The 24,209-nt window shown below is 47.8% G+C and overlaps 2 protein-coding genes and 1 non-coding gene across 4 annotated transcripts in view; 2 read left to right on the top strand and 1 right to left on the bottom strand.

Moving 5' to 3' along the window:
* The first annotated feature begins 1,376 nt into the window (after positions 1 to 1,376).
* On the top strand, positions 1,377 to 6,132 carry RPL32 (ribosomal protein L32). Of its 2 annotated transcripts, none has more exons than XM_045832151.1 (4): positions 1,377 to 1,497; positions 2,766 to 2,866; positions 3,486 to 3,667; positions 5,944 to 6,132. In XM_045832151.1, the coding sequence occupies exons 2-4, from the start codon at positions 2,771 to 2,773 to the stop codon at positions 6,071 to 6,073; spliced, it is 408 nt and encodes a 135-aa protein (XP_045688107.1). In that variant the 5' UTR covers positions 1,377 to 1,497; positions 2,766 to 2,770; the 3' UTR covers positions 6,074 to 6,132. The 2 variants fall into 2 exon arrangements, with proteins under 2 accessions (XP_045688107.1, XP_045688108.1); XM_045832152.1 differs by lacking the exon at positions 1,377 to 1,497 and adding an exon at positions 1,575 to 1,593.
* On the top strand, positions 2,555 to 2,694 carry LOC123814625. The gene has a single exon (XR_006784961.1). It is a non-coding gene; the product is annotated as a small nucleolar RNA SNORA7 (small nucleolar RNA).
* Positions 6,133 to 6,275: 143 nt separating the features above from the next.
* CAND2 (cullin associated and neddylation dissociated 2 (putative)) overlaps positions 6,276 to 24,209 on the bottom strand; it is a 33,246-nt gene continuing 15,312 nt past the window's right edge. The window contains exons 8-15 of the mRNA XM_045832150.1: positions 23,322 to 23,614; positions 22,438 to 22,579; positions 20,625 to 22,127; positions 16,180 to 16,275; positions 13,240 to 13,409; positions 12,004 to 12,168; positions 10,497 to 10,604; positions 6,276 to 8,539 (exon numbers count right to left, since the gene is read on the bottom strand). Of these exons, the coding sequence (XP_045688106.1) occupies positions 8,312 to 8,539; positions 10,497 to 10,604; positions 12,004 to 12,168; positions 13,240 to 13,409; positions 16,180 to 16,275; positions 20,625 to 22,127; positions 22,438 to 22,579; positions 23,322 to 23,614 (2,705 nt within the window). The 3' untranslated portion in view covers positions 6,276 to 8,311. The remainder of the gene's footprint in view (positions 8,540 to 10,496; positions 10,605 to 12,003; positions 12,169 to 13,239; positions 13,410 to 16,179; positions 16,276 to 20,624; positions 22,128 to 22,437; positions 22,580 to 23,321; positions 23,615 to 24,209) is intronic.

Here is a 24,209-nt window from a genome sequence, read left to right on the forward strand (position 1 = left end):
TTGAAATAAACAAGGTTGGAGTTTTTCTCATGTCACGTGTGATCCAGCTGATATGATTTCTTGCTCAGAAGCTGTGGCCAGAGGGGTGTTTGGAAAAGCTGGGGTCCTGAGCCTGGGGTAATGCAGCAGGCACATTCCTTGGGATGTTGACGGATGCCTACATGGCACCTCCAGCCTCTTATTCAGGGATCTCAGTGCCCATGGGGAAGCAGCAGACAGTGTGGGGAGCCCTGTTCCCTCCTCTGAGAAACACCCTGTCTCTCATCCCCCCAAAATTGAACCATTGGATTACAACTTCCAAATCTCTTGGGTCTTTTGTAATTGGAAGCATGCTCTCCTGTCCATGAGCTCTTGCCTGATTAACTCATCTGATCTCCATCACGATCTTTTCCTTAATGCTGCGCATCATGTAGGCAGCTATTAACACAGTGCTCCTATGCTCCACACCCCGTGTGACTTCCTGCAGACCACGGGGTAAGCAGGATTCACGAGGTGTGGTGCAGTCACAGACACAACAGGGTTTTAGTCTCCACTGTTTGCCAGTTGTGTGACCTGTGAAAGGACACTTGACTTCACATTTCAAGTTTCACTTCTCTGGGTTTCCTCAAACTCCCCTTTCCCTCACAGTCAAAATCTCCCGAAAGGAGTTGTCAGCACTTGCTCTCCTCCATTCTCACTTCTCTGCAGTTAAGAACACATCCAGTTTAGCTTCTGTTTCCATCTGGCCCCTGGAATCACTCCTATCAAGATCACTAATGACATCTTTATTGCGGAATCATGGGGCTTTTTTTCCTTCTGAAATTTGATTTTCGCGCTAATCCTAAAAAGCTAGGAAAAAGAAGAAACAACCAAACAAACCAAGAATAACAATGAAAAACTTGGCGGTTTTACCTAATGGTTACAAGTGTGGATTTTTTAAGTCAAACCTCCAAATCTCACTTCCTACATATGTAAAATGGGGAAAATAATAGACCTACTTCGTAGAATTGTGGGAAGGCTAGTAAATCCAATTGAATTATAGCTATTATACATAGTCTCATGGCTATTTACAAATTCACGTGAGGAATTATTATAAAGTCTCTGTTTTGTTTCCTCCTGGCCACTACGAGGCGTACTTTCGCGCTGAAGAAACGAAGGCGAAAAGAATCTAAAAACTGGAGGCGGAGGAACGGCTTCAACTTCTGGCGGAAGTGAGTGCTCCGACAAGGTCTTAGAAGGTGAGAAAGAATTCCAAATACATTCTACGTATTCCTAAGAGAAGGTAGGAAAACTTTCAGGACTACTCCTGGATATTAATGTATAAGAAAAGCGAAGTAACTCTAGACCTTTTTTTCAGTATAATAATACTGACGTTTCTTTATTTTTGAATGACCAAGAGCCGGAAGTGCTCGCCTTTTCCCTGCCAGGACCCAGAGGTCAAGTCGCACACATCTCGCGCGTCCGTTTCCTCTCTCTTCCTCGGCGCTGCCTACGGAGGTGGCAGCCATCTCTTATTCGGTGAGTTTTAATCATTGGTCATCTGTGTCTTTGCGGTCTCCACTAACCCTCATCGTCCCCTGGTGAGGAGGCCTGCCCTTCCAAGCAATCGTGTCGGTGGGTATTGTCTTTGTCGCCTTGCTGGAGGACGTATAGGAACAGAACAAAGTGATCCGGCTGGTAATGGAGGTTCACTTACTAGGGCTGCTTGCACTCCTACGGAGGCCGTCTGGGATCAGCCTGAGCAGCAGGCAGCTTGTTTGAGTTCTGGGGCTCAGGGCGCCGTTTGGGCCCAAACTACGGGGGATTCTGCGGAGTGTGGAGTGATCCAGGGGTTGCGGCTTCACCGGCCAGGCGCTCAAGCCGTCGTATTACTTCGATTAGCGATATCTGCCCACGTGGTATAGAAATAAAAATCTGTTCCTGTTGCCCGGCGCTCCCCTCTACTTTCTAGCCCTGGTTACATCTGCAGCTGGAATGCCCCCGCCCCCCCCCCAAAAAAAAACCCAAAACGGTTCGGTTACCAGAAATTCTGATAAAGGATTAGGATCTCTGGGAGTTTGAAACTGTATCCTTGTCTTTGAGGAAATCTTGGCACAGGGGGTCGGGGAGTGAGTGGCATTCATTGAGTACCTACTATGTGCTAAACAAGGAAGTCGAAGGCTACGAAGAGAACAAAATGGTGTAAAGAGGGCTATTGAGGACACCTTGAGGAAGGTAACTTTTGAATTGATATACAGGTAGGACCGTATGTTCAAAGGCCCAGAGGCATTTTAGAAGTACATCTAGATGCATATCTAGAGGTCAGTCTTTATTAAACGTTTGCTTTGGGCCGTGCATTACAAGCATTCAATGTGCAAGAGTGTCTCCATTTTACAGGTGAGAAATGGAACTCCAGTTCATGTAGTTTGTCAAAGTCCCGCATAACTAAAAGGAAACTGGGCCACGTGGGGGTTCAGACACTTGGTGAAGTAGGATTTGCTGCCCCTTTGCAGGCTGAGAACCTTTGAGGGCCAGTTTGTTTTAAGTCAGCTATTGGCATTTCTTTCTTGGCTTTTGAGTAAGTGAGGTGACTCGTAACCTCCCAGGACCGCGTCTGGAGAATGGCTAATATTCTGCCAGCTTTGGAGACGGGAGGGAAAACACGCCTGGCAGAGGTACCCATTCCATTCCCTGCTTGCTCTGTAGCTGGTGATTGGAAGACACTCTGCAACATCGCTAAAGTCCTGGGTAAGGAATGATTTCTTCTGGTACTGTCTTTTGTTTCACAGTATTTGTCTCTTTTGAAGGCACCATGGCAGCCCTCAGACCCCTTGTGAAACCCAAGATTGTCAAAAAGAGGACCAAGAAGTTCATTCGGCACCAGTCAGACCGTTATGTCAAAATTAAGGTATATGGTCCTGGGGTGGAAGTGTGTGTTGGGGTGAAGAAAAGGGTTCCTGAATTGGCTGTTGGATTTCTGACATCTCCTAGAAGAGCACCTTGGACAGATGAACCAGCCAGTCTGGTTGGTGGAAAAGAGCTCACTATAGAAACCCAGGCACTTACTGGAATGCAGCCTCTTGATGTCTAAATTGAAACTTAAATAACAAGGTACACTTGTACTTGGCTGTTCTGGGTATCTAGAGCCTTATGTTTGTATCATATTTCAGGTAGCCTTAGGATACTTCGAGAGGCAAATTATTCTTGTTTTATAGATAAAAATAACCTGGGTCTTGAGTGCAGTATTGAAATCCGTGCTCTTCATCTTGCTATGTGCACAATCCCCTCATGTTCCATTAGTGTGTGGTCTGCTTTTCCTTTGCTTAGGAGTGGTTATGGGTCTGTGTTCCTGGTGTGCAAATGCAGGAGCCTGTTTTTCGTCACCAAAAAAATAAGTAGTGAAATCCTGTTACCCAAAGACAACTAGTGTTTGTCGTGTTTCTGTTTCATTTGGTCCCTGTTTTTTTCCTCCAGAAGGAAGAGTTGACAGTGTGCACAGACTAACTCACCTGTGTGTTTTCTTTCAGCGGAACTGGCGGAAACCCAGAGGCATTGACAATAGGGTGCGCAGAAGATTCAAGGGCCAGATATTGATGCCCAACATTGGTTATGGGAGCAACAAGAAAACAAAGCACATGCTGCCCAGTGGTTTTCGAAAGTTCCTGGTCCATAACGTCAAGGAGCTTGAAGTGCTGCTGATGTGCAACAAGTGAGTTGGATCCCATCTGCGGGTTCCAGTGTCAGAAGTGTGGATCTCAGAGCATTTTGGAGAGGGACTCCAGACCTTTCAGAGTGCATTTGGAGACATTGTGTATTCTCTCAGGAGCTTAGTTAATGCCTGTTGGGGACTTCAAGATGGGGGCAGGGGCTAATGATTTGTCCTAAAAAGTGTAGAGACCCAAGACCTGAAAAGAGGAGGGCTTTTGGCAGTCATTTCCAGAACACTGCTTTATTTATGTGGGGGATAGCCTCAGACCTAAAGAGCACTTAAACTGGCCACATGCTTCTTCAGAATGCTAGAGTAATGGAGGGGTTGCTGTCTAATTTAGAGCTCAGTGTGATCAGAGGTGTAGAAGAGAAGGAAGACTGCAGACAGAGGGTACTTAGACAAAGTTGTATAGGTGCAAGGGTGCATGGAGGGATTATAGCATTAGTTGCATTATTTTAAGGAAGTCAGACACTTGGTGAGCTCTGTGTGAGACTTTTTGGTTGGCTGGAGCCAAAAGGAGGGCAGTGGTTGAGAAAAGATTGCTTGTGGCAAGTGATTTAGACACAACTGGTTGCATCTGTGTGTGCATGTTTACAAACATCTTTAAGCTATAATGATTGAAGATGCACTAATAAAAATGAAACCATTTTTGTTTGAGTTTCTAGGTTGGAGATTTAACCAGGCATGGAAATGCTGGAAATTTTCTGTAGAAAGGATGAGCATGGGGATTAATAATGGTAGATGCCCAAACTGCACTGAGTAGGTTGATAGAGAATTATGACAGATTGACACAGTCTGCCACATGTGGTGTAGCAAAAAATGACTGCAGTGCAAATGTTGCAGTATCGAGAGTCCATAACTTTTAATCCACAAGTTCCATTTCTGGGCATCTATCTTCAAATAATTAAAAAGAAGCCCTGGCTGGTATAGCTCAGTGGATTGAGTGCAGGCCTTCGAACCAAAAATCTTTAAAAACTAAATAATTAAAAAGTGGGGAAGCTTTGTAAGCTGACCATTGCAAGAGTAACTGAACAATTGTGAATAAGTGGGTGGGTAGTAGGAGTGCAGCACTGAATGGAATGTTACACATTTAAAAACTGTCATGTATGGAGACTGCCCAAGCAGAAGAGAAAGTATTTAAAATATGTACAGTGTGGTTGTGATTATTAAATAGAAATGGACAAGGACCTGAGAGGTTTTTGGAGAAAAAAAAAAAAAAAAGACAGTAATACAACTTAAGCCTTCTTGAAAACAATAATTATGGAAACATTTTAAAATGTAGCTACTTTGGAGCTTGAGTGGACTCCTTTATATAAAACAAATTTTTTATCCATTTTGCTTGTCACACTGTTAAGCTATTTTCTTAAAGAGGTCTTAAAAAGAACTTTATGTACCTATTGCCTTATTAGGTCAAACTTCTTCCAGTCTTCTCTTTTTTGCTGAAATCCTCCAGGGGTTATGCCTTTTCCTAATCCATATTTTATGGATTCAGACCACCTCCCTACTGAAATGTGTCCGTTAGACCAGTATCAAATTGGGAGTGAGGCCAGCTCCTGGCGCACACATGCTCAAGAAACGTTAGGTGTTCTATGCACTGGATGGCTTGAGGCAGAGTTACTTTCATTGCGAATTTTGTGTGCAGCAGCTGAACAAGTAAATGTTTATGGTCTGGATCAGGGACCCCTTGGATTAATCACACTGTTGGAGTCTGCTCTGCTACTTGCAGTTCCAAAACTTTTCACAGACAAGTCCATGCTCCCTGAGACTTTCCTGAGCTGAGCAGATTGACTAGAAAGACAGATGGAGAATTTTTGAACATGGAGTCTCGGGGGCTGAGCCATCCTGGCCCTATCCATTGCTGAATATGTGATCTTGAAAATTCATTTCCACCTCTGTGGTCCTTGGCTTCCTGGTCCATGATACAGAGGCAATACCAGTATGACAGGGCTACTGTGAGGAGTAAATAAGAGGGGACCGTGAGAGTGTTTTTTTGTCGTTGTTTTGTGGTGGTGGTGTTTTTTTGGGGGGGGGGTTTGTTTGTTTGTTTGTTTGTTTGTTTGGTCACAGCAGATTTTTAAGAGCCTTTGCTAGTGTCCTACAATTTGGGACGTGCAGATGTTGTTCAGCAGCCATGTACTATAGCACCCTCTTTGCTCAGTGCTGGGGCTGTTCTACAGGTGAAGTGGCCAAAGCCATTGCCTTCCCAGTGGAACGCACTCAGGTGTGTGTGCTTGGCCGGCTTGCTCCTTACCTACTACTTATGACATCTCTTCCAGATCTTACTGTGCTGAGATTGCTCACAACGTCTCCTCAAAGAACCGCAAAGCCATTGTGGAAAGAGCAGCCCAGCTGGCCATCAGAGTCACCAATCCCAATGCCAGGCTGCGCAGTGAAGAAAATGAATAGACAGATTGTGTGCACATTGTATTTGTGTTAATAAAACCTTAAAATTCTGCCATCTGGCATTTCCGCCCTAGGTTTTACTTCCCAGTTTGACAGCTTGTCACAGAGATTGTTCTTTTGCCAGTTAATCCTCCAGAATCTGCCATGTGGAAGGGGTTTATAGAGGATACTTGATGCTTCACAGGGCACCGGCCTCGAGTGCTCAGACCAGCTGTGGTCCGTTCCATCTGGGGGTGGGGAAGACTTGGCCCTCAGACCAAGGTAAGTTCAGAGACCCTCAATTGAAGGACCTTGCAGCTCATAGCAAGAAATTGTTCTTAGCCTCGCTTTAAAGTTGGATGACAGTTATCCTGTGTGCTTCTTGTGAAGACTGAAAATGTATGAAAGGATCCAGGTGACTTTCTTTCTTACTCCCTTAAATTCTTACTGGGTGCTGAAATAGCACTGTATAGCTTCTGTCCAAAAGTACACAACAGCTCTCTACATGTGATCAGTCCTGGGTGTTTGAAGATGGCTTCCAGTTTGCCATATCTGAACTTCCCTGGCTTGCTGCTCCAGGCATAATTTCCACAAGGGTGGGATTCTTAACCTGGTGATAATTGGACCTATAATAGCTAGAATCAAGCTCCCCCCCCCCCCCCAAGGACATGCCCATCAATTTTAGAGCGTGGGGTGGGAGGGGAGGGAAGGGAAAGAATCAACTGGTTGCCTCTCGCATGTGCCCAACAGGGACCTAACCCACAATCCAGGCATGTTCCTTGACTGGGGATTGAACTAGCACCTTTTGGTTTACGGGATGATGCTCCAACAACCTGAGCCATACCAGCCAGGGCAAATCTAGCTGTTTTTAATTCTAAGGTTATGATACCCCAAGAAATGGTGTTAAGTTGCAGTGTAGGTCGTGTGGTATATGGCATGCGGTTCTCTAGTACAGTGATTTTCAGCCCTTTTCATCCAGGTGCACTAAAACTGGCACATCAATAAATGGTTTCTGCTGATCTGACAAAATATGGGCATAATTTTGATTCATTCATACTGGATGGCTATTGTTGGCTGTTGTCAATTTTATTTGACAATCTAGAGAAGAGGTCAGTGTCTGACTAAATAGGCAAAATCGCTGCTCTGGTATACGACTAGAGTGAGGTGAGGTTTTTCCCCACCTGTCAACTGAGCCAAAAATAATACACTGGTTACAATTTTCTTGGTGTGCTAGCCATGACTAGGCTTAAGGCCCTTAGTGTCAGCAGATAAAGTGTCTTACACGTTGACTGCCTCCTATTCAAGACCTTGTATGAAACGTTTAAGTAAATTATTGGTCACTTTCATTATTTCTTTAAACTGACGCGGACTGTATGCTGATAGATGGCATGACTACTGACTAGAGGAATTGTGCAAACAGTGGTAACTTAGGGTCTCTCCTTTATTAACCTGGGACAGCACAGGAAATTCTTTGGCCTGTTGATTTTGTGTCCTCAGTACCAAAAAGGACATGTTCAAAACCCTCAGAAGGACACAAACCAACTTATGCCTATGCTTATGCCTAGGTCGAGCGAATGAAATGGCTTATACTTGTGTGCTTTACTGTTTATCGGTTTGTGACATAAGAGTTTTGAAATTAGAAAAACACATGAGCTCTAATTTTCTACCCATACTCTTCCCCCTTGCAAGTAAATATTTGATTGATTACTACCAGTTAGAAATTTTTTTGAATTTTAAAAAGTGAATAACTCAGAAGTATCTGAATTTTTAAGATGCTCAGCCTAAGGACTAATTTTTGGTATGTCAGGTCACGTGAGTTGAAAACGTGTGGTGTGACAAATTGGGGTGCTAGTGGGAAGAAAGGCCAGCCTGCTGCCCCCTAACCTCTCAGCTGTGAGCACAGAGTGTGTCTAAACTAAATACTAAGTATTTTGTGAGGCAGGGCCTCCCCAGCTTGAAGAAACCAGACAGACCAGTGTGAAAGGCTTGGAAGATTATGCCCTGTTGCTTTGAATGACTGTCCTGAGTTAAAGGGCCCAACTGTTGGCAGCCTTACAGCTTCAGGTTGGGGGCCAATGAGTCAGGGTCCCTGGAGAAGGCACTGTAAACCCCACACAGGGACGGGGGGGGGGGGGGGGGCCGGGAAATGCAAGTTTGTAAGTAAAGGCCAATGGCCTTAGGTGGTGGGAAGTGAGGCTGAGCTTTTGGCTTAAGTGGGTCCCCTTCCCTTGAGTAAGGGCCCATCCAGGGGCTGGAGTAGGACTAGCTGAGCTCCATTGAGTCTGTGCTGGGGGCGGAAGCAGAATCCTTCTGGATGCTTTCAAAGAGGGCAGCAAGTTCGGGGTTGGATCTGATTTGGGAAGAGAAGTCAGCCATAATGGGGCTTTTTCCCACTTCTGGTATGGTCAGCAAGGCGGCCACTGCCCTCATGGCAGAGCGCTTCAGTTCATCTTGCTTCTCAAACTCCTGCTTCACGGAACCAGCTTTCACCTACAGTGGGAAACAACAATGAGCCGTCCTTGACAGAGCCAGTCCCCCCACCACAGCCTCCTCGACTTCCTCTCCACCACCCACGGCACACTGTCCTGCTTCAGAGTTTTCTGTGGTTCCAGCCTCGTGGTGGTTCTTCCACCTCTGGGCTTTTACACTGGCTACCTTCCCAAGAGGCTGGTTCTTTGTCATTCAAGTCAGCTTCAAAGTCACCTAAAGGGCCTCTGAGCAACCAATCTAAGTAACTCACCTTTCTTCTTGATAATAAGTCAATGGTGACAATTGCTATAAAGTATTCACTTAGTCTCCTTCCCCTGCAAGAAGTATTGGGCTCTCTACTGTGGTTAAAACAGACTCGTACCACAGGACTTAACTGGATGGATTATTGTGACAGTCCTCTAGCCAGGCATCGGTAGTCCATTCTGCAGATGCAGGTGGCAGAGCACACACTCAAAAGTGCCTTGTCTCATCCCCCACCCTCTCTCACTCAGAATCTCAGGAATCCCCTCACTGCTTATGGAATAAAGGCCCTCCTTGACTTATGCGACACCATTAGTCTCTTCCCCCTAAAGAATCTGTGATGGTTAAGAGCTTGGTATTGGGGTTGGACAGTCCTGGGTTCAAATAGCTCTGCCTGTGACAGCTGCGACTTCAGGTAGTCACCTTTTTGCCTTTCCCTTCCCAAACGGTAATTAAGAGCCTCCCCTTGCAGGGCTACTATGAGTACTATGTAGCCGCCCAACCTGTTCTCTAGAACCCTTGGGGCCCGATGTGCTTTTGGAATTCAGTAGTTTTAGAAAAGGTGATAATGTGCAGATAACATGGGTCTGGTACAACACCCTGTAATCAGAAACACTAACGTTTCCCCCTACTAAGTTTATGAAAAATGTAAGAATATGAATATCAAGAGAAGGGAAACACGGCCATAAACAGCCTCATGCCAGTTCAAGTTAAGTTTTGGTGCCAAACAAGCAGCTAATATCTTTGAGCTTGCAGAGCCTTGTGGATTCAGAATTGTGGATGAGGCACTGGGGACGTGGATGTGACAGGCTTTCATCCCTGCGTAACAAATAGCCCGTTTGCAAGCCCCTTCCTGTGCACTGGGACTTTCTCCATCCCTACGGTTCAAAGAAAACTAGAAACATTTGGCCACTGAGCCTGTCAAGAGTTCAACGGCCCTGTAGAACCGCTGTTTTCTTTCACTTCATACTAAGCATATGTTAACAGTAAAAACTTACAAAGTAGGTTTCTATTAATAAATTACCAATTTTATCTGTTTTATCCACATGAGATTTCTTTTTTTTTTTTTGAAAAAGGTTTTGCTACTTGGAAATTACTGCTCTATGGATATCTCTACTCTTTGGGCTCCAATCTAAAATACTCTGCCCTCTTTTTAACTAATTTTTTTACTCTTCTAAAACCCAAATTCGTTCTTTCAACAGGTATTTACTAAGTACCTCTTAGGTGTGCCAGGCTCTGTTCTTAACCCTGCAGCTTTCCATGAGGCCCCAGATCTCTCCCATGGACCCCTGAGCACTCCAGCCTAACAGCAACTCTGCCCCATATCCATCAATCAGTCAATCAATAATTCCTAAGAGTCTGCCTCAGTTTCCCAATTAGGACGTGAGATGAGGGAGCTCATCTTGTTCAACATTGTATGCCTAGCACCCAGGAAATACTTAGTGAATGACAGACAGAGACAAATGGGCTTGAATCCCAGTTCTACAATTCACTAGCTATGTAGCCTCGGCCAACTTCACCTCTCCTAACCTCTGTTCCCCAGTGTATACAATGCTTAAGAATAAGAAGTAACAGGAAGTGCTTTAGAGGATGATGATGATGATGATGAAAATAAGTACTTCTCATGCCACCGGTACTGCAGGAGGTTCTTGGTAAACTAACTGTGAACCATCTGCAGAGGACCTGTAAGTGTGCCCAGGTCTGGGCAGTGGCTTACTTTGGCGATGCAGGTGGCCCTGAGTGGCTCGATGAGCCGATCCACCCTCTGCAGAACAGGCGCAGGACACAGGGTAGCCAATCGAGCGAGCATGATGAAGGTCAGCATCTGCCCAGGAGGAAGGAGACAGAGTTCTTGGTGAAATGGCCTAGGACCAAAAGAAGGAAGCCCTGGGGAAGAGCAGAGACTCTGGACCCAGCACCTGGAGCTCAGGTTCCAACTTGAGCATTAATTTCCGCTCAGGTCCTTGTCAGAGTCTGGTAACACCAACTATGCCAACTGCGTTTGGTTGTCCTGAAGAAACTAGGATCAGAAGAGGCATCAGGGAGGGGTCAGTTCTCAAGCTGAGATGCCAGCTGGGCCAGGCAGGTACTGTCCAGGAGTGAAGGGCCGAGAGGGGAACTGGGAAGGAGTGAGGAGTCCATACCCCAGACAGCACTATGCAGCTCCAGCCAACTGTGGCTAGGTGGGAATGTGGCCCAGACTTGATGGACTGTTTTCAAAAGAAACCCCAAGTTTCATGTAAAATCTCTCAAATTTTAAATGTTGGCACTTGATTTAAACAAAAACAAAAAATTATGTGAGCCAACTACACATATCTACAGGCTGGATCCAGCCTACAGGAGAATAATGGTGACCCCTTATGAAAATGGTAAAATCCCTACAAATGATACACAGCACAGTGGGTGGCTGTTTGACATCAATATGCCCACCAGCTATCTCCTATGCCCTGTCCCCACACGCCCCACAGCAAAGGAAGAAGATGGGTAGGGGGCAGTAAGAACTACAAAGAGCATGGCGTTAAATGTCATGAGCTATGACCCAAGGCTCCTCCACTTCCTGCCTTGTGCCCTTGAACTAGCCAGGTCTCTGGTTTCTCCTCTGTAAACTGGGCATCGACACCCACTCTCCAAAGGTTAATGTGAAGGCTTGGTGAGATAACTGAAGGTTGCTCAGTCGATGTCTCACCCACCCTCCTCAGCACCAAAGGGGCCTGGACACAAGCAAGGGAAAAGCCCATTAAAAATAACTCGCTTTTATCACTCAGTGGGCCTTGGCCATCTTTCACATCAGCACACAGAGATCCAGCTCCCTCTTTTTAATGCTGCTAGGGCTCCATGACTGGAGGTGCCCGGTTTATGGAGCCAGTTCTCTGTAACTGGACTTTTAGGTAACGGCCAGATGTTCCCAATTCCCACAAATCAGTGAAGAACAATCTTGAATAGAAAACTCTGAACATGTGCAGGAGCCAGTCAAGAGGCTCACAGATACTGAATTGCTGAGTCAATGGGTGTGTCTGAGAATTATAAATTTTTCCAGTTATTGCCAAGCCATCCTCCAAAGAGCATGCCAGTGTAGAATCCCACCAAAGATGTTTGAAAACATACAGCTGTTTTATGGGGTTTCCTGGGGTAGGGAGTGGGGACAAACAAGCAGTATGCCCACTGGCACCTGGCCGTCCCCTTGGTATGCGGTGACCATGAGCCTGGCAGGGGGCTCATCCTACCCGGATGTCATAGTGGTCCTTCAGACCGTCCTCTACGTGGTTCAGGAACTCGCAGATGTCCAGCTGGCCCAGACAGCTCTCGAGCAATGAGTACATGCACTCGAAGGCTGCCTTCCGCACATCCAGCCCATCATCCACTGTGTGTTTAAAGGGCCCCATCTCCACCTGCAGGAAGGGAGGATAACAGATTAGGGGATGTGGACCCAGAGTGCAGGAATACCTCCCCTAGTTCCTGCATACCCCACATCTGTTGCTCAGTGCTGGGTCTCCTGTCTTATACTCTCAAGTCTGTACGCCTTTGCTCAGCCTGCAATGCCCTGTGGTGATGATGACAATAAGAATTATCATTATTATAATCTCCTGAGCAGATATGATGTACCAGGCACTGTGCAGAGTGCTTGACAGATGACATTTCACTCAAGCATCAGAACAGCTCTAAGAAGCCAGTGTTACTATTAACTGCATTTTCCACAGGAGGAAGCTAAGGCTCAGAAAAGGTGCCCAAGGACACATAACTAATAAATGGCTGACTCAGACTTAAAAACCCAGATCTCTCTGGACCTTTCAACCATGGGGCTCTGCTCTTAATGGTAAGCTCTTCTCATCCCTCCAAGTCCAGTTCAGATGTCCCCTCTGTTGGGAAACTTTCCTAAGCCCTCTAAATAGTCACTTCTTCCTCAGGGATGCCATGAAGTTCAGCCTTTTTTAGCACATTGTGCGATGATGATTTATCCACTAAGTCACCTTTAATCTCTTCCTTTTAAATTCTTCACCAACTGGGCTCTAAATGAGTTACATAATCAGTACAGTGGGTGTCTCTGTACTTCAGGAGGCCATGAGCTCCCTGGTGCAGAAACCATGTCTGGTCCAGCTCTGAATCCTGGTGCTCAGACAGAGGGCCGGTGCCCCATGAACACCTGCTGAATGCTGGAAGGTAACAAGAGTCACCAACATCGACTGTGTGCCGGGAGCAATGTTGAGCACCTGCAAGATTTCACTCAGTGAATGGTCTCAATAGCTCTATGCTGCAGACATGATTATTTTGCTTACTTTGCCTATGAAGAGAAACTGAGGCTCAGTGTGGATCAGGTTGCCCTGGTAGGGTCAGACAGCTGGGAAGTGGAGGAGCAGGACTTGACCACTTCAGGACATGGGACTGACCATCTGATAAGCTGGACACTAATCCTTACCTCAGTCAGGCCCAAGCTCTGCCACTCCGTTCTCTCCCAGACTCACCTCTCGGATGAGGTCCCGGCGGATCTTTGTCTCCTGGTAGAGGAGGGGCAGGATGTTGCCCAGCCGGTCCCGGACCAGCGAGGGCTTGTTGTGCACGGCTGAGTTGAAGAAAGTCAGAGTGGCCCGGCGCACATTCAGGTCTGGGTCCTTCAGGCTCTCCATGAACTCTCCTGGCAGGAAGATGAGAGGGGGTGAGGGACAACACAGCCAAGACGGCAAACCACCTCTACCCTTATCTCTGTTGTCGGGTTCATGTGAGGCTTGCACAGCTAGCTGAGTGGGGGCGAACATATTCTGAGTATCTACTCTGTGCCATGTCCAACAAGCCTTCAAAGTCCAGACAAGAATGTGGACTTGAGTCTGGCCTGGGTTCAAATCCATACTGTACCATTTCCTAACTTGGACCTTTGAGAGCCTTGATGTCCTCATTTGTAAAATGGGGGTAATAACAGTATCTATCCGATAGCACTGCACTTATGGTTTAAAATGTGGTAGCTCACAGCGGAGGGCCTGGCAGAAAGCAAAGATCCTACAAATGTTAACTTGATATTATTATTATAGATGAGGCTTCTGAAAATCAGAGAAATGAAGAAACTTAGATATAGTCACACAGCACTTCTCTGAGTATACCTTTCTGGATAATTTACACAGCTGTATAATTTAGACTTCTCAATAACTGTGTTAATGTTTTATATACTCAATAAATCAACAAAATCAAGAATTGGGGGGTCCCCCCAAAAAAACAACCTAACTAGATTTTAAATGATTAACATAACCACCCAGGTTATAAAGGAGAAAACAACTCACCCAATAACTTCCAAACAAAGAATTTTGATTACATGCCCCCAGACTAAAGACAAAAGAACTATAAACAAATATTGAATAAACAAACATAAAGGTTGGCAATTCTCAGACTACTTCCTGTGTATTCCAAAATGGAGTAAATATCTTGTGAATAACAGGAGCTGGGTTGCTCCTGTAAGAGAAGGGTATACGGAAAGGGGGAAAGCTGGGATGAACACGGTGGTGCTGCACTGCAACGGGACCCAACACAGGGATGGATGTGTGTCTGTCTGTGTCTGCTGAGACAGTGGCACCCCAGTAACCATGAGCGTACACAGTGTCCAGATCTTGGATTCTGAACACCATCCTCCACTGAAAGGAATCTGGGCTCCTTGGATGAGTGGCTGGTTGTAGGGCTGGGGCAGTGCAGATGGGGCTGAAACATCTTATTGAGCCAAAACGTAGGGATGTGCTCAAAGAATGTTGGAAACATGTCAGTGGATGTGGGAGCCAGCTCAATCTGAGACAGTCTTGAGAATCAAAATAAATAAAGGCAGTAACAGATTATAACCCACTGAATGAAATAGGACTCTATGAGTCTGTAATGGTATGAATAAATCAATGAATAAATAAATAAATGAGGGAGAAGAAAAAGTTCTTCCTGAAAATAGAACACAAACTAATAAATCTGGAAGGAATGTTGGAATTAGAAAGCTGCCATTTGGCAGCTGTCAGTAATCACTAATGCAGGCAAGAAACCACCACAGATGCAAAACGTAGTAGGCAAAAATTTGATAAGGAAGAAATTATTTCAATAGACTGAATATTACTTATTTGTTTGAAAGGAAAAGGTAACTTTAGAGTGAAGAAACCTGGAAGTCGCCACCCAAGTGAGGTGATCGGAGTTACTGACACCGGACATCAGCCAAACTGCCACCCTGTGCCTCCTCCTGTCATGCACTGGGGAGACAAAGGCTCCCAGCAGAGTGGGACTCCAACCCAGGGCCGGCAGCCTGGGCCCCTTCTGCTGCGCCATGTGGGCTGCTGGGGTCCCCACTCTCTGTGAGAACACAGCTGTGGGGAACCAGCAAGACCTGAGTTTAAGCTACTCTCTGAGCCTCAGTTTCCTCATCTGCAAAATGGGGCCACTCCTACATTCCACACTGGGGGCTGTGAGAATTAGCTGTGATGAGATATATTAAAGAATCTAGTGTGGCACCTGATACACAGTGAGGGCTCAAACACTGTGATTCCAACATATAACAACAAAAACCAAACACCCAGTTAGAGGCCCCGGGGGGCGGGGGTGCCAGCCATGGGCAGCTCGGGCCAGATGGAGAAAAACAGGGCTGGGGGCAGTGTGTGCCTGCTGGGTCAGAACACAGGATAAAGTTGCTGCTGGTGATATTGCTGTAGCTTCTGAACATATTCTCCAATTCAGAGAGCGGTCATATCTGCTGACCCCTTGGTTTCACACAATGGTGCCCCAGCAGGTAGAGATCAGCACCCCTGTTTTATGACTGAGGATGAGATAATTCATCCACACTCAAACAGCCAGAAAGTGGCAGAGTCAGGATTTGAACCCAAGGTTGGAAGACTCCAGAACCTCTCCACAGTCCACTAGGTTGCCCTGTCTGGAAGAGGAGAGCCAGCTTCCAGTGCCATCCAGTTAAAAGCCCACAGGCCTGGAGCTCTGAAGAAGTGAGCCTGGTCCTACAGAAGTCCAAAGGATCCTTGGACAGGGGACAAGTCAGGGAGCCACTTTCCCCTGCTCTGGTGCAGCCCTGCCCAGCTTGGTGCCACTGAAGCCAATGCATTTATTTGAGTTTTGGTAGTTTTCCACTTCATGGTGCACTTTTCCCCTTAAATCTACATGGTGTTTCCCAAACCTTAGCACTGCAGATTTTTGTGTCCCCATTTTACAGATCAGGAAACTGAGGCTCAGAGGTGAGAAGGGGCATACTGGGCTCACCCAGCAGCTCAGTGGAAGCGCAGGGTTTTGAACCCAGGCCCTCTGCTGTCATGGGGATGAGGTGGCCACCCAGGTCTCCAACTCCATTCCATTAATATGCAAGAAAAATCAGCCCAAACTCAAGGGCTATGAAGGGGACTGAATGGGATGGGGGAGGGTGGGAGCAAAGGGCACGCTCTGCTCACCAATGAAGCTCTTCAGTAGGGGGTCAATGGGATGGGGCTGGTCCGAGATCAGGAACTTGACCGCTGTGATGACGGTGCTCCGGGTATGTGCCTGACCTGCAGAAGAGACAGCACTTGGTGAGGGGCGGGGCCAGTCCTCGATATCCACAGGTCAGAAGGTGCCAAAACTCTCCTCTGCCTCCATGGACGGCAGAAATGTACTGCCTCCCCACTTGAAACTTTCCCCAGTCTTTGAAGAAGTCAATGCTACCATTTCCCCTGGCAGCCTACAATCTTCCCCAAGTTTTTCCTGCTGTGGCTGAGAGAGTAAAACTGTCAGACTACAGGCAACCACATTGCAGCATATAAATGGAGAACCAAGGACTCGAGAACTAAGAGCCCAACCCAAAGAAAGAGCTTTCTTTACTCAGGCCTTGGGACTGCATTCTATTTTTCAGACACATGATTTCAATTATTCCTCAGGACTGTCCTATTAATTGGCTGATAATAATATATAATTAAAGTGACTAATAAAATTATTAATCTCTATTTTATGGATGAAAGAGAGACCCAGAAAAGTTAAGTGGCAGAGGAGCAGATCCAGAGATAAACAGCTGATTCTGAGCCTTAGCTGGGCTCTTGTCCTCAGCCCTGGATTCTCCAAGCAGGGGGTAGTTGTATTTCAGGCAGGCTGAAGTCCAAGGGGATTCCAACAGAATTCAGAGCATCTCCAAAGTCTGGGAATAAAGAACTCACTTAGTTTTGTTTTACTGCTTGCTTTCTGAATGGAGAAGCTGAATAAGGGAGGGAAATACATTTCCCATTGCATGAAAGAAATAAATCAGCAGCTTTCCCACATGCTTCTCAATCTCCTCTCTAAACTGCTCACATTCTAGTGGCATGGTTTGTAGAAACAACAAAAATCCTCAAATTTGTACTGAACCTGAGAAGACCTCCAATAGGCAAAACCCTCCTGAGAAGGAAGAACAAAGCAGGAGGCATCAGGCTTCCTGGTTTTAAGTTTTAATCATCAAAACAGCACGGTACTGGCATGAAAAAGACACACAGGACAATGGAACAGACTTGAGAACCCAGATATAAATACGGGGATGTATGGTCAACTAATATTTGACAAAGGAGCCAAGAATACTCAGCAGGGAAAAGACAGTCTCTTCAATATATGGTGCTGGGAAAATTGGATAATTACATGTAAAAGAATGGAACTAGACCCCTATCTTACCCTGCTCACAAAAATTGATGCAAAATGGATTAAAGACTTATATGTAAGAACTGAAACCATAAAACTCCTAGAAGACAACACAGGAATAAAGCTCCCCGACATGGGCCTTGGTCATGGCGTTTTGGATATGATGCCTGAAACACAAGCAACAAAATAAAGAGTAAATAAGGGGGACTACATCAAACTAAAAAGCTTCTGCACAGCAAAAGAAACCAACAACAAAATGGGCAGGAAAAAATATTGGCAAACCATGATATGGACTTAATATCCAAAATATTTAAAGAACTCATACAACTCAATAGTCAATAACAAATAATGCAATTTAAAAATGGGCAAAGGACCTGAATAGACATTTTTTTTTCAAAGAGATACTTGGAAGGCCAACAGGAACATGAAAAGGCACTTGACATCACTAAGCATCAGGGACAAATTGGAACACAACGTGCTATCACCTCACGCCTGTTGGAACGGCTGTCCTAGGAAATGTTAGCCGCGATACGGAGGAAACGGAATACTTGTGCGCTGTTGGTAGGAGTGTAAATTCTGTAGCCACCAGAGAAAACAGTACAGAGGTTGCTCAAAAAATTAAAAATTGAACTGCCATATGATCTAGCAATCCCACTGATGGGTCTACATCTGAAGAAAACACAAGTACCTCAGGGAGCTCACTGCACTCCCATTCACTTCAGCAATAATGCTAACGGCACGGGAACAACCTAAGTGTCCATCAGCAAATGGATGGATAAAGAAAATGTGATACACACACACAGGGATGTTAATCAGCCACAAAAAGGGAGGAAGTCCTGCCATTTGCCACAACATGGATGGCCCTTGAGGGCATTGTGCTATGTGAAATAAGAGAAAGACAGATACTGTATGATCTCACATGTGTTATCTTAAAAAAAAACAAACTGACAGAAACAGAGATCAGATCTGTAGTTGCCAGAGATGGGGGGTGAGGGTGGGCAAAATGGGTGAAGGTGGTCAAAAGATAGATACTTCCAGAGAGAAGACAGATAATTCCTGCAATGTAATGCACAGCATAATGACTGTAGCTAACAATACTGTTTTATAGATTTGACAGTTGCTAAGAGAGTAGTTTTTTTTTTCTTTAAAGATTTTATTTATTCATTTTTAGAGCGAGGGGAAGGGAGATAGGGAGAGAAACATCAATCAGTTGCCTCTCGCACACCCCCAGCTGGGGACCTGGCCTGTGACCCAGGCCTGTGCCCTGACTGGAATCAAACCAGTGACCTTCAGTGTGCAGGATGACGTCCAACCTACTGGGCCACCCCAGTCAGGGCTGAGAGTAGATCTTAAAAGTCCTCATTACAAGGAAAAAAAGTTTGTAATTATGAGAGTTGATGGATGTTAACTATACTTACTGTGGTAATCATTTTATAACATACACATACAACAAATCATTATGTTGTACCCCTTAAACTAATATGATGTTACATGTCAATTATATCTCAGTAATACGAAAGAAAAAAAAACAAATAGATGAACTGCTTACTTCTCTCCACCTCCTCCCTGCCAACCACCAGCCAGCATATAACAGTAAATGGGTTAAGGCTGTTTCATTCGAAAATTTTATGTTGGTGACTCAGGAGAAAGTTTACAATTTGGGGCATAGGTATGTGTTACTGAATTTAGACTTTTTCCCTTGTTCTCTTTCCATCCTGACTGGCCCCTAAGAAGACTCGAGGTGGCTGGTGGAGATATACAAATAGAATGGGATTAAGTAAATTTAAAATAAGAAAAAATGAGGACAGGCAGGGAAGTGAGATGGAGACTACAGTGAGGGGCACGCAGGCAGAGGCCACTGGGGAGTCCCGTGAACTTGCCAGAAGCAATCCACCAATTTGGCTCTAAGCTTCCTTCCTCGAAGTCAGCAGTAAAAACGACATGTGACTAGTTAGCTGGTTCAACAGTATTTGTGAGGCAGAAACAAATCAGAGGTTAGAAAAGGCAGGGCTCCCTGGCTAGGTAGTTCAGTTGGTTGGAGAGTCATCTCAATACACTAAGGTTGTGGGTTCAATACCCAGTCAGGGCACATAATCAACAAATGAATGCATAAATGAGTGGAATAGCAAATTGATATTTCTTTCTCTTCCTCTCTCTAAAATCAATAACTAAAAATTTAAAAAAGAAAAGAAAAAAAAAGGAAAAACCAGGGCTGCTCCTCATCCCAACTTGCTTCTCAAGGGTCCTCTTGAAGAGCCCTGTGAGTGTAACAGGGGACGTCCTCTAGGAAGGTTCTTCCCGCTCACACAGGGTGAGGGCCACACAGCTACTTCTTATAAACCCCGCAACCCAGCAAGGCTTACCAGAGTCACCAACATAGATAGCAACGGCAGCAGTTACTCAGTGTTGATTGGGTACTACACACCATACAAAGCCCTCGCCTGCATCATGTGAACCGATACACCCACTGACCCTATCAGGGGAACAGCTGACCAGCTCCAGGCCTGGAGGCCTTTTGTTCTAGGGGCCCCAGTAGCTCCACAAGTACATCTGTGTTTTCTTCCTGCCTGAGCCATGGAACACCTTGATGCTCCTGTTCTGACCACACACATGCTGACCCCTGGTTCCTGCCCTGTCCTCCCCACACCTCAGGGCATGGCATCCAATCCTGTCTACACTTCCATTTGCTCCTGGCTCAAGCAAGCCCAAAAGAGCTGCACTCTGCAGGCTGCCGTTTCCGGTCCTTCAGAGAATTGTGTTTATTAACCTCTGCCTAGAGCACAGGTGGCAAACACAAGGCCCGCGGGCCGAATCCGGCCCTCCGTCTTGTTTTATCCAGCCTGGCACCTTGTTTCTGCCTGGCAGCAGTGCCAAGCTCCTTGCTCCTAGTTAAGTAGTAGTTACATTTATACAGTCCTAAAGTTACATTTGGCCCTTTGAAGGCAACCTTGGGGCTGATGTGGCCCCCAATGAAAATGAGTTTGACATCCCTATTACAGCATAAAGCTGCTGCCCACCCCAAAGATTATGAAAGTGGCATCATGAAATATTTACTTGTTGAAGACCAAGGATTCTGTCCCCTCCATCCCAGACGGCCCCACAGGAGGAGGTTTGTAAGTCTCAGAACATGGTTTGTAAATGGCTCCTGTGCCTTCATCTTACACACGCCACGACTCTCAGACCCAATTACCGGAACTAGCTCACTTTGTGTGGGATGCTCAGACACTCGGGGCAAACTGCCCAGAAGCTGTGCCCCTACCTGCAGCAAGTTGCTTCCGGAAGCGGGGCAGAAGGAACGGGGGGTTCGCAAGGACAAGCTTCCCGAGGCACTCGGCCACTACCCCCCGGGTGCCCTCCTCAGCACCCTCACAGCGCTGGAACAGCAAGGCCCAGATGTCCTCGGCATAGGGCTTCAAGCTGTCGGGCTGGGCTGCCCCCAGTGCCTCCCTGAGCGAGTGTAGCAGCAGATACTGCCGCCGGGGCTCGGCCTCGATCTGTCCCAGCAGGAAGGGCAGAAAGTCAGGCAGGTTCCCAGCGCCCACACGGCCTAGGGCATAGGAGGCTGCTGTCCTCACGTCCTCACTGGGTGAACCCAAGGCTTCCAGGAGCACCGTCTTCAGCTCCCGCTGTGGGCCGGGCCCAGCCACCTGGCCCACCTCTGCCAGCGACAAGAATGCCAGGACTTTGACCCCTGTGCTGGAGTTGGGTGACCTGGCATCACAGACCAGGCGTTTTGCTGTGCCCGCTGCCTCCTGGGGACAGGCAGCTGTGAGGGCTGCCACACATCGAGCCAGCGAGTGAAACACCTGCTTGTGCAGGGCTGGCCCACCGTCCACAGCCTGGTCATACACGGGAGCAGTGAGAAGGTCCATGAGCTTGGCGTAGTCCACACACGGGGGCCGGGTCCCCACCAGAGCCTGCAGGAAGCCTTGGGCAGCTGCCAGCACACTTGCTGGCAACAGGGGTGAGCGCAGCAAATGCAGCAGCTCTGAGAGCACGGGGCCGCTGACCTCAGCCAAAGAGGTTGGCTGGGCCTGGGTCACCGTAGTGAGAAAGTCCACCGCTAGCTGGGCCACATGCATGTCACTCTCGCTGACCAGGGCAGGCAGCTCTGCCAATACAACCCGCAGAGCGGATGGAGGGAGGTTGAGTCCCTGGCTCTGAGCCAGGGCGTCCAGAGCGGCCAGTGTGGCCAGCCGCAGCGCCCGTTGGTTCTTGCGCAGGAATGAGGCCAGTATGGGCAATGACTCGGCCAGGATGGGCCTCAGATCAAGCCGCAGCGGGGACACAGCCACAAGTGTCAGGGCCTTGACAGCTGGCAGCCGGGTGATCTCATTCCGCAGGCGATCCAAGAGGAGCAACAGTGATGGCTCCAGGTCATCCCCCAACCGGTCACCCAGGTGGCCCACAAGGTGGCCCATACAAGAGATGGCACGTTCCTTCACCTCCTGGTCCAGGTCGGTGGCACGGAGCCGTGCCAGGGTGGCTGCAGACATCTCTCCGATGTATGGCTCCGGGTCCAGCATCTGAGGCCTACCCAGAGGCCACAGGGCTCGCACCAGCTCCTGTAGCACCAGCAGGGCCTCAGCCGCAATTTTGTAGAAAGGGTCAGACACACAGGCCATTACAGGTGGCAGGAGGGTGGACAGGTGTGGGTGGAAGGCCTCGGCGGGCTCTGTGCCCAGCAGCCCCTGCAGGAAGGCCAGGGAATCCATCCGGATGGTGGAGGAGCTGGAGCGGTCCGCCAGTGAGAAGATGATGCCTGCGGCGGGTGGTGCAAAGGTTATAGGCCACAGACCCTGACCCCACAAAGCCCTCCCTGGGTGCAGGGGTAGAACACCCACAGGTGTCTGAAGTGGATCTGGGCACTTGGGCTCTTATGCAGCAAATTCTAAGATGTCAGGGCTTAGCTGGGGCCAGAGCTACGGGACACGAGGCCATCTGAAACCAGGGTGTAGGGCTTGCACCCCAGCCTATTCTCACTGTGGGCAATGAGGAGCACCCTCAAGGACTGGGGGCCGGGTTCTGGGAGAGGCCCAGGACAGCAAATGCCAGGCTCTGGTCCTTCTTACCTGCTACCAGCACAGGCATGTGCTCTGCCAGGCTGCCGGGGAGGATGCCTGCCAGCTCGGTGAGGAGACTGAAGCATCCCTGGCGGGCCCTGAGGCTCCGATCTTTCAGCTGCCGCTGCAGGGCCTTGATCACAAGGGGCACCTGTGGGCAGGTGAAGGGAGGTTGGTGACCACCCAGGGAACTTCCACACCCCATTCATCAAGGACTTCAGTCAGCAAGGAGAGGATTCATGCATCCCAAGCTTTCCATCACTCGCTCTGTACCAGACCTCTAATTCTATATCCAGACCTTCTGAAATAGGTACTACTTCTAGCTAGACCCACTTTACAGAGAGATTAAGTAACTTGCTCAAAATTAGGCAGGCAGTCTGGCTCACAGCCCTACACCCCAAGCGGGGAAGCCCTGGGCCCCTTCCTTTCCCTTCCCCAGCTGGGTTCTCCCCAGATGGGCTCATCCGCTCCCCAAGCTTCAGATGCCAGCACAGTACTAGCTCCCAATCTACACTGTCAACACTCGCCTGACATCTCCGCTTGGACACCCAAGGACCTTAAACATAAATGTCCAGAACAGAACTCTAGGCATCACCCTCTTCATGCTCTGCCACCTCAGGGAACGTGCTCCATGCTTTAGCCAGAGCCTGGAACTCACGTGCCCCCTCCCTGTCTCACCCTCCACATCTAATCTACCAGCAAGACCCAAAACTGTGTGGTCCAGGGCCAGGGCCTCCATCTGTCTAGTTACCCACTGTGCCCCAGCACCTGCTACACAGGGAGTGCTCAATATGCACACTTCAGTGGATGAACAGATGGTGGGGTGGGAAGATGGATGGATGGAAGCGTTGTGAGTCAGGGATGAAGGGGAAGGGAAGTGAAAGCGCGCCCACCTGTTCTCGCAGCATGTGGAGGTTGCTGCCAGTCTGGGTAGGCTCATCAATGGCCTCCAGCCATCCCTTCGGGGGCCGTGTTTGCCGCAGCAGCACAATGTAGGCCCCAAACACATCAGCCTTGACATTCTCTTCACGTTCCTTGAAGCGGCAGATGAGTGCTGGCGCCAAGGTGCGGTGGAAGTCAGGCAGCAGGTCAGGCCGAGAGCTGATCAAGGCTGCCACGCACTTGGCTGCTGCCCGGCGCACCTTCCAGCTCATGTCGTCATCGTCACTGTACTCGTCCTCACTCTCTGGGGCAGAAAGCAGACACCATGGAGCCCTGTGCTCTGCAGTGGATGGATAGGGAGCTGCCTGCCCCACCCAGGTGGCCTGCCAGGATGGAGAGGGGAAGAGGGAGCCAAGCCTGCACTTCACCTTCGGATAAGCATTATTTTTACACTACTGTTAGGAGTGTTGCCTACCATTTCATAATCACCTACTGTGTGCTGGAGATGGCACCAAGCACTTCAAATTTAGGGCCTCCTTTTAGCCTCACAATGACCTTGTGAGACAGGGATTACTTGTGAGTACAGAGATGAGGAAACTGGGGCTCAGCGGGAAGTGACTGACCCCAAGCTTCATGGGCAGGGAAATAGCTGAAACTAAATCAGGGTCCTCCCTCTGCCTCCCTACCCTTCACTGTTTTGACTGCTACAGAAAGAAAACTGACTTCCAAGTTTTCAGTGAGGACCGAGAGAATCCATTTGAGGTGCAAGACCCATCCTTTGGTTTCAGACCTGGCTGGGTGATGTTTCCTTTACTAGGATTCCAGAAGGAAGAGGCAATAGGGCCTCCTTTTGAATTGCCCCACCCTGCTCCAGTCTCCCAAGGGTCCTGATTCCTCTG

The sequence above is a fragment of the Phyllostomus hastatus genome, unplaced genomic scaffold, assembly GCF_019186645.2.
Source record: "Phyllostomus hastatus isolate PE091 unplaced genomic scaffold, TTU_PhHast_1.1 phas_contig_16, whole genome shotgun sequence".
Classification (NCBI taxonomy): domain Eukaryota; kingdom Metazoa; phylum Chordata; class Mammalia; order Chiroptera; family Phyllostomidae; genus Phyllostomus; species Phyllostomus hastatus.

What these genes read in the sequence shown, in the direction of transcription:
- RPL32 (XM_045832151.1), top strand. Translation starts at nt 2,771, where the DNA reads ATGGCAGCCCTCAGACCCCTTGTGAAACCCAAGATTGTCAAAAAGAGG. An exon ending in ACCGTTATGTCAAAATTAAG is followed by an intron (nt 2,867 to 3,485) that starts GTATATGGTCCT and finishes GTTTTCTTTCAG; the next exon opens with CGGAACTGGCGGAAACCCAG. An exon ending in GTGCTGCTGATGTGCAACAA is followed by an intron (nt 3,668 to 5,943) that starts GTGAGTTGGATC and finishes CATCTCTTCCAG; the next exon opens with ATCTTACTGTGCTGAGATTG.